Source organism: Pseudomyrmex gracilis, unplaced genomic scaffold, assembly GCF_002006095.1.
Source record: "Pseudomyrmex gracilis isolate BER0280 unplaced genomic scaffold, ASM200609v1 scaffold_602, whole genome shotgun sequence".
In the NCBI taxonomy this organism is placed as follows: Eukaryota; Metazoa; Arthropoda; class Insecta; order Hymenoptera; family Formicidae; genus Pseudomyrmex; species Pseudomyrmex gracilis.
The window spans coordinates 31444-44489 of NW_018021186.1; the positions used below are offsets into that span (position 1 = coordinate 31444).

A 13046-nucleotide genomic window follows, 5' to 3' on the forward strand; every position below is an offset into this window, starting at 1 on the left:
TTTATGTGAATTTTCAAGAAAATACAATGTTTCTATAGAAAGCATTTGCTCACGTTTCAGAACAGCTGTCTGACCGTAGCAATCATGTGAATTCTTCAACGTCCGACAACCAGTTACAAACTAAGATAATTCCTTGGATAGTGAAGCTGCCAATGTCACATTCCTCGGATTTCCGATCAAAGGAAACGGCTTTTCACTCGCAAGTTGATACCGCAGGCATCACGTCGCAGTGATGGGAACAGAATTTTTTTGCGTAGGTTTTTGTCGCTTTAAGCTTATTCGAAAACAGATTCTTCTGTTTCTCAACGTAAAGAAACATGAATGTCAAGGCCTAAATACTGTCTTGTAATTATGTAAGTTGGTAGTACTCAAATCTTTTTTTAATTAACCATAGACTTGATTCAGATATTGGTCCGTTATTGATGTACTAAATAATATTGCTGATGTCACACTATAGGTACTTATAACTGATGTAAACTTAACCTTTAGACCGCATGATGCGATGTATGGCATCGCTATGGAGACGCCAATGTTATATACCGTATTTTGGAGGAAAGTTTTTTTTCATTTGACTTTTGAGTTGTGAAAAAAAAATACTTAGAAGGTCTAAATATGTTGTATGAATGTATGGTGTAGTTTAGCTTTCGAATTTGCCGTGATCTGAGATAACAAAATTTATTTATACATGATTAGCTTGGTAATAATGCTACTGTATTGAAAAGATTTTTGCAACTTTAAAGAACGTAATCAGCGATATGAAAAATCCCTAGCAATACCATTTTATATTTTTCACTTCCGTTCCCCACCGGCCTGACATCGACTAAAGCCAGGTAAAATCTAGAGCACTTCACGCAATATAATAAACTCAATTTATATACAAATATTACGGAAAAAAATACCATGTTTTTAATGGAAAAACACCGGCGGTCTAAAGGTTAATGACTGTTCTCTAAGTCGCGTAATACTATATTCGAAACCACATATGTTTTAACTTAGTTTTATCTTATATCTCTCTTTGATCGAAAAACAGGAAGTACGTCTGTGTTGCCGATCATAGAATTCTCTTTATTCTCAGAAACGGTATCACAAAATTTAGAGAGAGAGAGAGAGAGAGAGAGAGAGAGAGAGAGAGAGAGAGAGAGAAATCCGGCTTACTTAATCGCGAAAAATTTTCTATTCAAAGGAAACTATCAGGCGCACCTTGACCTTTAGCTGACTAATTGCCCGCTCATTATCTGGCAAAAACCTATTCCTCTGACACTCGTAATTGGCGCGCGGACCAAACGTTTGAATATGCACGAACGGCTGGATGGTAATAAAGCTTTGAGGAAAAGAAAGAAACTTTGCAGAGAAGAAAGATGAGCTCTCTCTCTCTCTCTCTCTCTCTCTCTCTCTCGTAGTCCACGTATGAGGAAACAGGTACGCTTTTAAAATATTTTTTTGTAATAGTTATTTTTGCAGTATACAGTTATGCGATACAGTTGTTACCTCTTGCTAGCATCATTAAAATTAAGGTCGAGACTGTTTTAACATACATCTCAATTAGTGCTTTTTTATTATGTGTGTATGTGCGCGCGCGTTTATAATAAGAACTTTAAATCTCACGCATACCTCCATATCAAGTTTCAATTACACTTGCAGTTTCTGGAATCGCCTGAATTTACTTCAAAAATTTTACACTTAAAAAAAACCAACTTTTCCTTCGTTCTGCAAATGTGGGAATAAAATCGCGCTGTAATCAAAATTACTTGCCGTGAATTTTAAAGTGGCGCGAAAAAAATGAGAGCCATCACTAATTAACGACTCTTTGATTTAATATTACAAATTATTCTGTTACTTTGAAATTTTGCGCAATTTTGTTCTTACGTGTAACAACATCTCTTGTAAAAATAAATTAAGTTTAAAGTTAAATTGCATACATATCTGTGTGTGTTTCATTATAATTCTTGTACATATTTATTATAATTTACAATTAGATAAAAAAGAGGGAGAAAAGAAGAGTGGAACAGGATATACAGAAAAAGCAAAAGTCTGACCGATACCGTTTCTAAACAGATTTTATTGTGCCAAATCACAGTATAGAAAAATGCGCTAGTGTACAAAATTTTCTAAAAAGATTGTTCTTAAAATATAGATGATATACGAAATTTCGCTTCGAAATAAGAGAATTTAAGCCGTTATTCTTTATATAAAGTTGTATGTCATTATGCGTTCATTGACAATGATGAGCAACGTGTGTGATTGAGAGGTGAAACTCAGCTGACAAGAAAACAATATGCGTACATCTCATGTTCGCCTATTCTTTGTAGATGTACGGGTGTTTCATAAATCACGGAGAAACACTCAGATATTTATTGTGAGAAATTGCGATAGAAATCTACGAAAAGGACGGATTTGCAAACCCTTTTATTATTCGCTGTTACAATCGAATGGCAAGTAATCGACAAATTCTGACCCTGTATAGTAAACGATTAAAGTCCATTTATATCGCGCAAATTGATATAGCGTTGACGCGTTTTTCGGCATAACTATTAATAAAAAATCGTGTCTACTTAAACGTAATATTCTACGTCGTAAAGACTATCACAGATACGTTCTAAAAGCTTGTATTTAATTTTCGTTTGCACAATATGGATCCAATCAACGTGTCGCGAAGAAATTCCGTTCAGAGAAATCGCTGCCGCTCCGAGTACTCTGCACACAGAAAAATGCATACTGTATCAAGTATATAATAAGTTTATATATCCGCAAATATATTATAAGATCTTTGTAAGTATTTAATTTACTCAAAATACACTCTAAATCTTAGTAAATTTGTATTTTGAGTAAATTAAATACTTACGAAAATCTTATAATATATTTGCGGATATATAAACTTATTATATACTTGATACAGTATGCATTTTTCTGTGTGTGCGCAAATTAATTAATTAATTGTATTGGTCTTTGATTGTGATTATCGATCGTCAATAAAAAGAATCATCATATTGTCTATTCGGTACAAAAGTCGAAGGAACTGTTCTCCAGAAATCTTCTCTCTTAGCGTTTAAAACCATCTGCGTCGCGCAAGAAAAGTTTTAGAGCCGTACACAAGGGAACATTTATTTCCGAAGACGCTTTTCATCTCGCGACGAACTATCGGAACTCGTCGTGAAAACTCTTCTCGGTGTCGACCATTTTGCTCTCGAGAAACAGGTCCATCTTACTGAGGATCTCCGAGAGATCGAGCTTCCCGTCCAAATTCGTATCCGACAGAGTGATCAAATGTTGCGCCTCTTGAATAGCGTGTCTGGGATTTCGCGGATCGATGTACATCTGAAATCGAGTTTTTAATTAGAAAATGAAGAACGTTCGTTGTACAAGAAATCGACGATGCAATCTTGCTATGTGTACCATGATCAAAAAATAACCGGAATTTTTAATTTAAACCTCGCGGGCTTATCGGTTTAGAATTCTGTTGTTTGTGTCACGTTGGCAGCACTGTTACGGACACCCATGCCAAGCTTCTGCTTATCAGCTGTTCATTTACCTTTATGACAGTGATTTCTTTACATCAAGTTTTTACGTCGCGGCGATTTTTACAATGGATTCAAAAACAACGTTCTTGCNTTAAATTTTGCTATAAAAATGAAATTAAGTGTTCCGACACATTAAAAATGTTACAAAAGTGTTATGGTGACGATACTCTATCNAAAACACAGGTGTACCAGTGGTATGAACGCTTTAAAAGTGGTCGTGAGGCTGTTGAGGACGATGCTCGTCCTGGGAGGCCATCGACATCGAAAACTGATNAAAACGTCGATGAAATCCGACAATTGTTGATCGAAAATCGCAAATTGACGATAAGGGAGATAGCTGAGACCACCAACATATCATTCGGATCCATTCAGAGCATTTTGCGTGAGGATTTGGGTCTGAGGCGAGTCACTGCGAGATTGGTGCCAAAAGAACTGAATTTCGTGCAAAAATTCTCATGAGTTTCTCGTCAAAAACAACACCAATACCATTCAACAACCGCCCAATTCACCTGATCTGGCACCATGTGACTTCTTCCTATTCGATCGACTCAAAAAACCACTACGAGGAACTCGTTTTGAGAGTGTGGAGGCAATAAAGCTAAAATCGCTGGAGGCGCTAATGGCTATACCAAAAACCGACTTCCAGAAAAGCTTCGAGGGGTGGATCAAACGCTGGCACAAGTGCATCGCAGCCGACGGGGACTACTTTGAAGGGGACAACTTGAATTTTGAAGAATAAACATGTACTTTTCTTTTTATGAATAAATTCCGGTTATTTTTTGATCATGGTAGTATGAACTATGAAACAGTTTTTCTTATTTATATCTCATTACTCACCAGAAGTTCGGTTCGATCTGCTTTCCCGTTTTTGTTCTTGTCAATCAAATGTCGAAACTCCTTCCGCCTGTCTTCGCTGCCTCCTATCGATTGCTGCCGATCTTCGCGTAAATCCAGCCCGACTCCTTCCGACGGCAAATCCGAGAACTCGTTTTCCGTCAATTGCTCGTCACCGTCTCGATCTGTCAAAGTTTATTGATATCAAAATAATGGAAACAATATGTTGTTATTATTATTATTATTATTATATGGTATTATTATTATTTGTATTGGAACATATAAGAATACTTTTTATAATTATTATAAATAATTATAAGATTAAGATAAAATTTACCGAATTTGTCAAAAAGATCCTCCACCATTTGCAGGAGAGCTCTGTGGCTGCTCTCGGGATGCGTGAAAGCCAAGAATTCGTCTAGGGCCAATCTGTCGGGATCATTTCTGGCCGCTTCGGCCCATCGCGCTCTATCCCTCATTATGCTCTCCTTCAACGTCCGCGACATTTCGCTGTGCTTCTTGTCGTGGGAATTGATGTAAGCCTCGGAGAAACCATGCGATCTCAGGAAATAAGCGTGATATTCTTCCCACGACACTTCGCCTGGGACAAGCAGCAAAAGCAAACCAACTAATGACCGTAATTCGCATACCACTTGATTGTGTATTTTACTTTAACTTTCAGTTTTTCTGCGGTTGTAGGCAACTAATACTAGTGTACGGCTTCATCTGATTCCGGTTGTTTTAAATCTCTTTTTGAGTGATTACACGCAATGAGTGAAAATTTTTTTGAACTATATTTATGTGTACACACACATTTAAATTTTTATAAAGATTATTTGTATTATTTGTAAGTTATTTATTTATCGATTATATAAAAATTAAGTTTCACTCATTAATTCACACGCGACAAATTAAATTATTAATTTATCGATTAAATTAGTAATTCTTCGTGGACAGATTTAAAAGATAATGACTAGTTGGACAGACTGGGTCTATGAGACTTACGCGACTTTAAAACATCAATATTTTCTTAACTTTGTTTTTTTACTCGAAAATTTGAAAAATTCTGCGTCGATGAAAAAACAAATAAAAAAAATCTCTAGTAGTTTCAAAAATACAAGCGTTTTAAAAAAAAAACGAATTTTTACTAGAGACGGCGATGTGCAATTTTTGAATGGGTCTGGGAAACCCATGTCTGTTCGCGAAAAGTTAATTATATATTACTTTATATGAACTATATATGTGTTTTTTAATACCATTTCTAGGATTGTTGTCGATAGCGGTGAACAAGCCAACGTTTTCTCGCATAGCCCACGTTATGTGCTCGGTTATCTTTACGTGAATCCATTTGGCCAATTCTTGGATATCCAACAATTGATTCTCATCGGTATCGGCTCGCCGGAAAATGTCTTCTAGAAGATTTCTCGGATTCTCGCGATTTTCCGCCTCCACAACTCTTCGTATATTTTCGTCAATTCCGGCAACGTCTTCGTATCTTATCAGATCTTTCTTGTCAACTGTCACAGCTTCCAGCTCGACGAACAAATTGTCTATAACGGAGCTCTCTTTATCCGCATTGCTCGGGATCGACGGACTCTTTAGAGGCACGTTTTTATTGTATTTGATAAAAAGCAGAAAAATATAAATCACGAGCGGTACCAGGATGGTCCAACGCAGGAATCGCAGACAAGTCAGTTCTTGTTTGCAGCTTCGTATCTTTCAAAAGAAAAATTTATTTACTTCCTCGCCAGAACGCATTTTATGCGTTACCTAATTTTGTTTGATTTTAACTTGCTAAATATAATTTGCTTTTTAAAGTTTGAAAAAAATACAAAATTATTTTAAAAAGTTAAAAACTTAAAGATTGAAATTGATATAGACGTATAACAGAAGTATAAACGTTAATCGAAACCAATTCTCTCTGTATATACGCAGTGTTTTTTTCTCTTTCTCTCTAAAATATTGTTTTTTTTTTTTCAATTTTCCTCTTACTTACAAGATGTGACATCTCGATTCCTTAGCATGCACACGGTGACTCAAGCCGCTTTCTAATTTGCGCTTCGTTCTCTCATCGGATGGTCGAAGTTTCCAATGTTTTTCGTGCGACACAACCGATTCATCAGACTTGTCAGATTCTCACAAACACGTAATCGAAATTCTCGATCACCAGTAAACAAACCGACGATTCATCTCACGTGACATACAGCATGAAGCTTACTTCGCGGATAAAAACAAAAAATTAGGAACACACACTTCCGCGCGAGCAACAATTAAACAATTTTATGGCAAACTGTTTTTTTTAATTATGTGGAATCGAGAGAAACAAAAAACGCTCAATGCGCAATTCGTACACGATCAAAACAATTACGTTGCATTCTCACAAGAGAGGTGAACCCACACCTAGTTGACAATCGAGATTGTTAAACGATTTTGTTAACTGTCACTATAAACACGCTTTTGCGAGGTGATGTACAGTCGACTCCAAAGGAGGACGTCCATACGCCGTACGGCCGCCGAACAAGCGGTGTACGCTCACCGCGTATTGATCTACTTTCACTGTCTCGTTCTCCCTCTCTTTTACTTCCGACAGCAATGTTAACGTGCACTCACCTCGTACTTAAACATTTGATATGAGGTACCGGCATTCGGTAACTGCATCAATATATCACATTTTTTTCTATATTAAGTTTATGTGTTAGTTTTTAATAATTTGATAAGAAGAAAAAATAGTAGAATGTCAAAGAAAAAAGCTGATTACTTTTTATTTTTGATATTGATTTTTCTTTATTAATTAATGTCCTATGTGTGGAACGTTTTTTTTACAAAATAACGATTACTAAGTACAAATAACATTTTAACAACTATATCTATGTATATCTACGATCGTGGACTATCCGTAAGAGACACGCTTAATAAATTATCTATGTACAGTAAAAAATAAAACTTTACTGGATCTCTCTTAAAGCGCGTATCCCGAAAAAAGTTCTTCTAATTTCACATAATATCTATATAAAAACTGTTTGCGACGCAAGATACAAATTTAAAAAATTCAAATGAAATAAATAATCGATTACATCAAACGATTCGGTTTTGATGTGTGTGCGTAAAAAATGTGTTTTTGTTTGTTTGTGATGTGTATATGTATATTGTACGAAAATAATTTTTGTATTATATATTATTTTATAAAAATATGATCAAGATTCTCTGTGTATTCTGTCTAAACTGATAAGCTAAGTAAAGCCTAAAGAAACAAATATACCCTGTCATGGAACTTTGTTCGATCGCTCGATAAATGTTTAGTAAGCTAGGATCTATTGTGGCATATACCCCGTTCGGTGACTGCTTCCATCCTTTTGTCAAGAACATCTCACGCGACTCTCTTGCAGACGTCGGCCTGTCGGGGTTTCTCGTCTTCCAGTTCCAGACCGATGTTCGTGATACCCTGGATGTTTGCGCTCGCGGGTTTCGTCTGCATGCGAAACATGGCCGCGATCGGCGGACTGAGGAAGTCCTGATCGACGTCGGCGGGATTCTGCGCGCCTGTGGCAAAACTTACCACCAGGCCTACCAGCATCGTCAACACGCAGCCGATCGCGCTGTACCACAAATAACTGATCTGCAAATTAAAATAACAATTTGTTATATGTTTCGTATACATCGTGTGTGTGTGTGTGTGTGTGTGTGTGTGTGTGTGTGTGTGTTTACATTATACGTTTGTATATTATAATCTCACCTTGTAAAAAGAAAAGACTTCGTCGTCGGATTCAATGACCCTAGATTGATCAGAGATGATTGCGGTCTCGTTTATACAAGGACAGCCTGCAATCGATACGGATTTGCTATCCAAGTGGATTTGTCCGTTTACCGCCGCAACTTGGGCGCCTAATCCGATCCACAACACGACTACCAAACTCGTGATGGAACCTGCTATCGCTCCTTTAGCGTTGGCCCACGGCACGAACATGCCCAGAGAGAACAATCCCAGAGTCACGCCTCCCACCATACCGTTAAAAGATAGTGCGACCTAAGATCGACGATTTGTTGTTTCTTACTTTCTTCGAAGAAAGAAGCAGAATAAAAGTTATTGGTGAAAAATATTCGTGACTTACTTGCAGAACGCTACCGAGTCGTTCCACAACGAAGACAAGCGCGAAAGAAAGAGCTCCGAAAAATATACTGATCCATCGGGCGTAAACAGCACCTTTACTCGCCGGCAGGTTCATCTGAAAGAGCCCACGAAGAACGTCCTCGCAGGTTATCGCTGCCAAAGAGTTTAAAGCACTAGCCACGGTTCTGAAATGGGTTAGAGATGTTTTTGTGAATCTCGTTTCAAAAATATCTCTTTAAATTTACTCAAGTTTTTTCAGACGACACATGTATTTTTTTTTTTATATACACGAACCCGAGAGATGCGGCAAAGATTCCAGCGACAAAAAATCCGGGAACACCACGGAGACGTCCCATGAAATTCATTACATACAATGGAAGTATTTGATCCTGGCCGCTTATGTATCCGGCGGTTAAAGGATCGCAGTCTTTGTAGGCACTGTACAGTACCATTCCGGTTAAAAAGTTCACGGTATAAATTATGATCATTCCGAACGAGGACACCCACAACGCTCTGTAACAACGAGTGTTTTTTTTAAATAAAATTATTTTAAACAGCGATTGCGCGTTTTAAAGTTTGTTATCTTGAAAACACTTACATTCTCACTTGCGAAATGCTCTCGACACTGAGATACTTTTGGACGGACGCCTGGTTGCTGCAAAACATGGTCGTCCAATAAAAGGTGCCACCAATGACGACACTCCAGAAACTGTGCCGTACTGTAGGACTAGGATCCATATTGAAGAACTCTATTCTTCCGGATTTTGTGTTGTCTACCCAAACGGTGAGGAATCCGCCCGCCCAGGACATTCCGTAACTCATAATAAGGAACAACGAACCGATAAGAACGGCGGCTTGGAAGGTATCGGTCATTATCACTGCTTTCATACCACCCTATTATTTAAAAAAACAATTATTACATGATATAAAAAAGAAAACAAATATATATTTTCTTCTTCTTCTTATCATTATTTTGTGTAGTAATAAAAACATGGCACATAAAAAATACAAACCTGTGAAGCATAAAAAATGCAGACTACGTAGACTAGAGTGACGGCTATGTAAGTATTCAGGCCTGTTACTGTAAATTGAAGAACATTGTTTAAAAATTTTTTCGACGGATTTCTGATAGATTCAGTAAGAGTACAATAAATAGTTCGTGTTTGCTCACAAAGTTGGCGGCAAAAAAATATCGCGAAATGAGATCACGGTGTAAAATCGATTCCGAAAAGAATGTTGAACATATCCGACAAAAAAAGTTGCTTCAAACTAGTTGTTTTTGTTTTGCGAATTAGCGCGCCTCGAGCGCAAATAAAGAACATTCAACTGAATTGTAACGAGCTCTTTTCAAAACTGTTAATGTGCTTTCTTTTGTACCAAAGAAATAGCACAAAATTTCCGCGAATATTACTATTTTGTTTATTTGCTAAGTTGCAAATTAATTTGCAAAAAAAGATTTCTTGCGCACTTAATCATCAATTTGTGTAAATTGCGTCAAGTGTGTCTATTGTGCGCGACAGCACAATAAATCTGTGATTAATTAGACGATTGTTACGTGCAATTGTACGTGCTGCATTCCGAAATTCACTGGCAATGAATATCAGAATCCAAATCGATCATTCACTCACCGTTACTTAAAGCTAATGCAGGGGCGTACACGGCCACCGACGTGTACAACACCATTTGCAGCATGTACAACACGCTCGCGAGCAACCGGCAGTGCCGATCAAAGCGCAGATTCAGGTATTCGTAGCTCGAAGTCAGCCTTAATTTCATATAGACCGGCAGGTACAAACGAGAGGTGATCGGTACCACGAGTATGAAGGAGAAACAAGTCATCCAAAACTGAGTACCCTGGTGAGAAAACAATGATATTGAGAAAAGTGTTAATTAAATAAGTATATCACGTTTTGATTTTTTCAGAACAAATGTCGCAGGAAAATTCATTTGTTTATTAAATTAATATACGATGAATCTGCGTGTTCACACCTGTCCGTACATTTCCGCGGGATTTCCGAGTAGTTCGATGGCCGTGATAAAACTGGCGGCCAGCGACATCGCCGTGGGAAACGTGCTCATGGACGAGCCGCCTAGCAGAAAATCCTCGCTGGTCTCCTGCTTGCTCGAGAAGAAGCCGTAGAAGGTGCCGATCAGACATGAAACCAACAACATCGTGGCGAGCACCGTGTAATCCGCCCATGAGAAGTAGTAAAGTAAAGTTGGGTGCTCCTCGCGACATTTCTCTTCGTCGCTCTTGCTTCGTTGCTCCGCGGACGACGCCGACAGGAAGAGAAAGAGAACGAGAAGATGCAACCGCATCTTTGATTGAATCTGTCGATTATTTTTCTCTTTGATTCTCTGTGATATCATGTTATTTAAAAGCTGTCAATTATACGATTAACTGCATAATTTGCGTAAAATGATTTGACACAACATCACGCTAACGTAATTGCAGTAATGTTTTAGATCAGATCGCTAATTTACTGTGTTAGAACAATGGATCTCAATAATGGATTACAACATTTTCGCGAAAGAGAGAGAAAAAAGTTATTTAATATTTAAAAATTCATATTTGCACTTGTCTGCACAAAGTTTTGAAAAAGTTATTCAACACAGTACGTTTGCTCTAATGGAATTTTAACGGATTCGTATATAAATTGATATACCGCCTCAATTGATTCTTTCATTTGACACTCGTCACCTTGAATCCTACAGATCTTATCGATCACATCGGAGCGTCGTTACAGTCAATTATTCGAATCTCGTTGTTATAGTTTTTATTAAATATCGAGAGCGAAGCGAGACAATGTCAATGAATATCAAACGCTCACAATTCATCGAGTTCTAGAAAATATCGGAGTAACAATTGCGGATCGCAAGCCAGAAGTTACTAACGTTAAAAAAAAAAGACATGCAAACAAATCTTGCATTATACTAATATTTACATGCATTAATTCAGAAGGTTGAATACAATGGCGTATATGTTAATTCTCGCTTGATTAAATCGATGAAATTCAATACAGCGGATCGACTTTCGCGGTTTGTACATTTCAGTTATTTATCTTAGCTTTGCGTCATCAAAGGATAATTGCCAATAACTATAACTCAACAGTATCGTCGCCAATACCACTATTTCTCGATCATTAATAAGATGTGTTTGAACCGGTTAGACTATTAGTTCTCTGGTTAGAACCGGTTAGCTCAACGTTAAACCACAACATAATGGATCGATGACAAAAAACCGATGGCGAATCCGCGCCCTTATTACATATATATATTTTTTGATTTCTACTTTGTGTGAAGAAACACACCGCGCATGACACAATAAATGCGCCGCGGTAAATACGTTGAATAAAACTTTACGAGAGTAATTTGATACGTAAGAGACGCGTTCTTCTCGGTTGAGCAACAATGCATAAACGTAAGCCTGTTACGAGAAAACCGCGAAAGACTGAAATATATTTTATCTACGTCATTCAAGCAAAGTGTTGACGTGCAAATCAAATTTACATTTTACATTTTACATTGCTCTTCATCCGCGTGTAACGCGAGAAATGAAATTTAAATACTATTACGCTCTCCGTACATACACGACTGTATCAGAAATGTTAAAAGAGAAAGCGCTACCAGCTGGTAATTTTACAATTCAGGCACGTGTTAATTTGCTTAAACAAATTCCCCCTTCGAACATTATTATTTTAATTAAAATTTGTGTGTTTACCTGTTTGATTGCTTCTTTCGGGACGCGTATCACCCAATTCTCGGAGTTGATTTATGTACAAAAGCAGAAAATTCTAATGCCTATAATCACGGTTGTTGCTGAGTAGAAAAGTGCGAAATTGTAGTTGAATGATTTTGCTCGTCTTCCTAATATAACGCATATATGATGCTCGCGAACTTCCTTCAAACTAAACTCTCGCTCTCCTTCGCGAGCTTCTCTTATTCGCAAGGACTTTCTTGATACTCGAAGAATCGCACAAAAACTTTGTTCTTTTTCCAAAATTTTCGTGTAAAGATACGCAGGACGATCAAAGAGTCCTGGTAATGAAAAAACACTACGCAAGAAGGAAAGGCAGATTAACACGGAGAACGGATTCGAGACTGATCGTTTTAATTGTCACGTTTGCGCCTTTATACAACCCGTCCCATCATCCCCCTACTTTGCCCGCCACTCCGTACGTATGACTAGTTCCTGTATAAACTCGCCAAAACAATAGTAACAGTAATCATCTCGTTATCCTCACGCTACGCGACGATCACATAATTGATTGCCCGCGCGATTTTACAAATTCCGCAGGCTTACTTGTAATCCTGTCCTGGATATTCCACGATAAAAAACTAATTCCATTGTAACTCCCTGAAGATTCGATATTGTCGATAGACATAGAGATTGAAGAAGTTCACTGATATTATTTCTCTAAAAAAATTTACAACATATTTGCAATCCTGTGAATATTCCGCGATTCAAAGTAATTCTATTGTAAGTGAAAATTTGATTTTGTCAATGAACGCAATTAGAGATTGAAGAGATTCACTGATATATTTTCAAACACTTTTAAAACACTACACAAAATTAGCGGATATAC

General features: G+C 37.4%; 3 protein-coding genes across 13 annotated transcripts in view; 1 reads left to right on the forward strand and 2 right to left on the reverse strand.

Annotated features, from left to right (window-relative positions):
- The window catches only part of LOC109861152 (PDF receptor), a 20579-nt gene extending 18520 nt beyond the window's left edge, over positions 1 to 2059 (forward strand). The window contains exons 15-16 of one of the 6 annotated variants that reach the window (XR_002250923.1): positions 61 to 1419; positions 1977 to 2059. Coding sequence is in view for 2 of the 6 variants with exons in the window: in XM_020440678.1 (XP_020296267.1) it covers positions 61 to 233 (173 nt within the window). In the remaining 4 variants the exon portion in view is untranslated. Of the gene's footprint in view, positions 1 to 60; positions 1944 to 1976 lie in introns of those variants that run through there. The other 5 variants (XR_002250924.1, XR_002250926.1, XR_002250925.1 and 2 more) reach the window with 5 other exon arrangements.
- Positions 2040 to 12572, reverse strand: LOC109861149 (sodium-coupled monocarboxylate transporter 1-like). Of its 6 annotated transcripts, none has more exons than XM_020440669.1 (10): positions 11127 to 11430; positions 10450 to 10791; positions 10089 to 10314; positions 9474 to 9541; positions 9059 to 9354; positions 8755 to 8973; positions 8462 to 8645; positions 8086 to 8376; positions 7680 to 7968; positions 2040 to 2694 (listed from the first exon to the last, which is right to left on the reverse strand). In XM_020440669.1, exons 1-9 carry the CDS (start codon positions 11145 to 11147, stop codon positions 7720 to 7722), a joined length of 1896 nt encoding a protein of 631 aa, XP_020296258.1. In that variant the 5' UTR covers positions 11148 to 11430; the 3' UTR covers positions 2040 to 2694; positions 7680 to 7719. The 6 variants fall into 6 exon arrangements, with proteins under 6 accessions (XP_020296258.1, XP_020296257.1, XP_020296256.1 ...); XM_020440668.1 differs by lacking the exon at positions 2040 to 2694 and adding an exon at positions 6491 to 6569; XM_020440667.1 differs by lacking the exon at positions 2040 to 2694 and adding an exon at positions 6919 to 7004.
- On the reverse strand, positions 2869 to 6437 carry LOC109861153 (45 kDa calcium-binding protein). Its single transcript, XM_020440680.1, has 5 exons — positions 6349 to 6437; positions 5609 to 6068; positions 4690 to 4953; positions 4356 to 4537; positions 2869 to 3315 (listed from the first exon to the last, which is right to left on the reverse strand). Exons 1-5 carry the CDS (start codon positions 6358 to 6360, stop codon positions 3136 to 3138), a joined length of 1098 nt encoding a protein of 365 aa, XP_020296269.1. The 5' UTR covers positions 6361 to 6437; the 3' UTR covers positions 2869 to 3135.
- Positions 12573 to 13046: the final 474 nt, after the last annotated feature.

Excerpts from the sequence above, each read along its gene's own strand:
- LOC109861153 (XM_020440680.1), bottom strand. Across the intron at positions 4,954-5,608 it reads CGACAACAATCCTAGAAATG|GCGAAGTGTCGTGGGAAGAA; the intron begins GTATTAAAAAAC and ends TGCTTGTCCCAG. Across the intron at positions 3,316-4,355 it reads CAGATCGAACCGAACTTCTG|ATGTACATCGATCCGCGAAA; the intron begins GTGAGTAATGAG and ends ACTCGATTTCAG.
- LOC109861149 (XM_020440669.1), bottom strand. The coding sequence starts at position 11,147 with ATGAAAGAATCAATTGAGGCG. Across the intron at positions 8,646-8,754 it reads ATCTTTGCCGCATCTCTCGG|AACCGTGGCTAGTGCTTTAA; the intron begins GTTCGTGTATAT and ends AACCCATTTCAG. Across the intron at positions 7,969-8,085 it reads AAGTCTTTTCTTTTTACAAG|ATCAGTTATTTGTGGTACAG; the intron begins GTGAGATTATAA and ends TTTAATTTGCAG.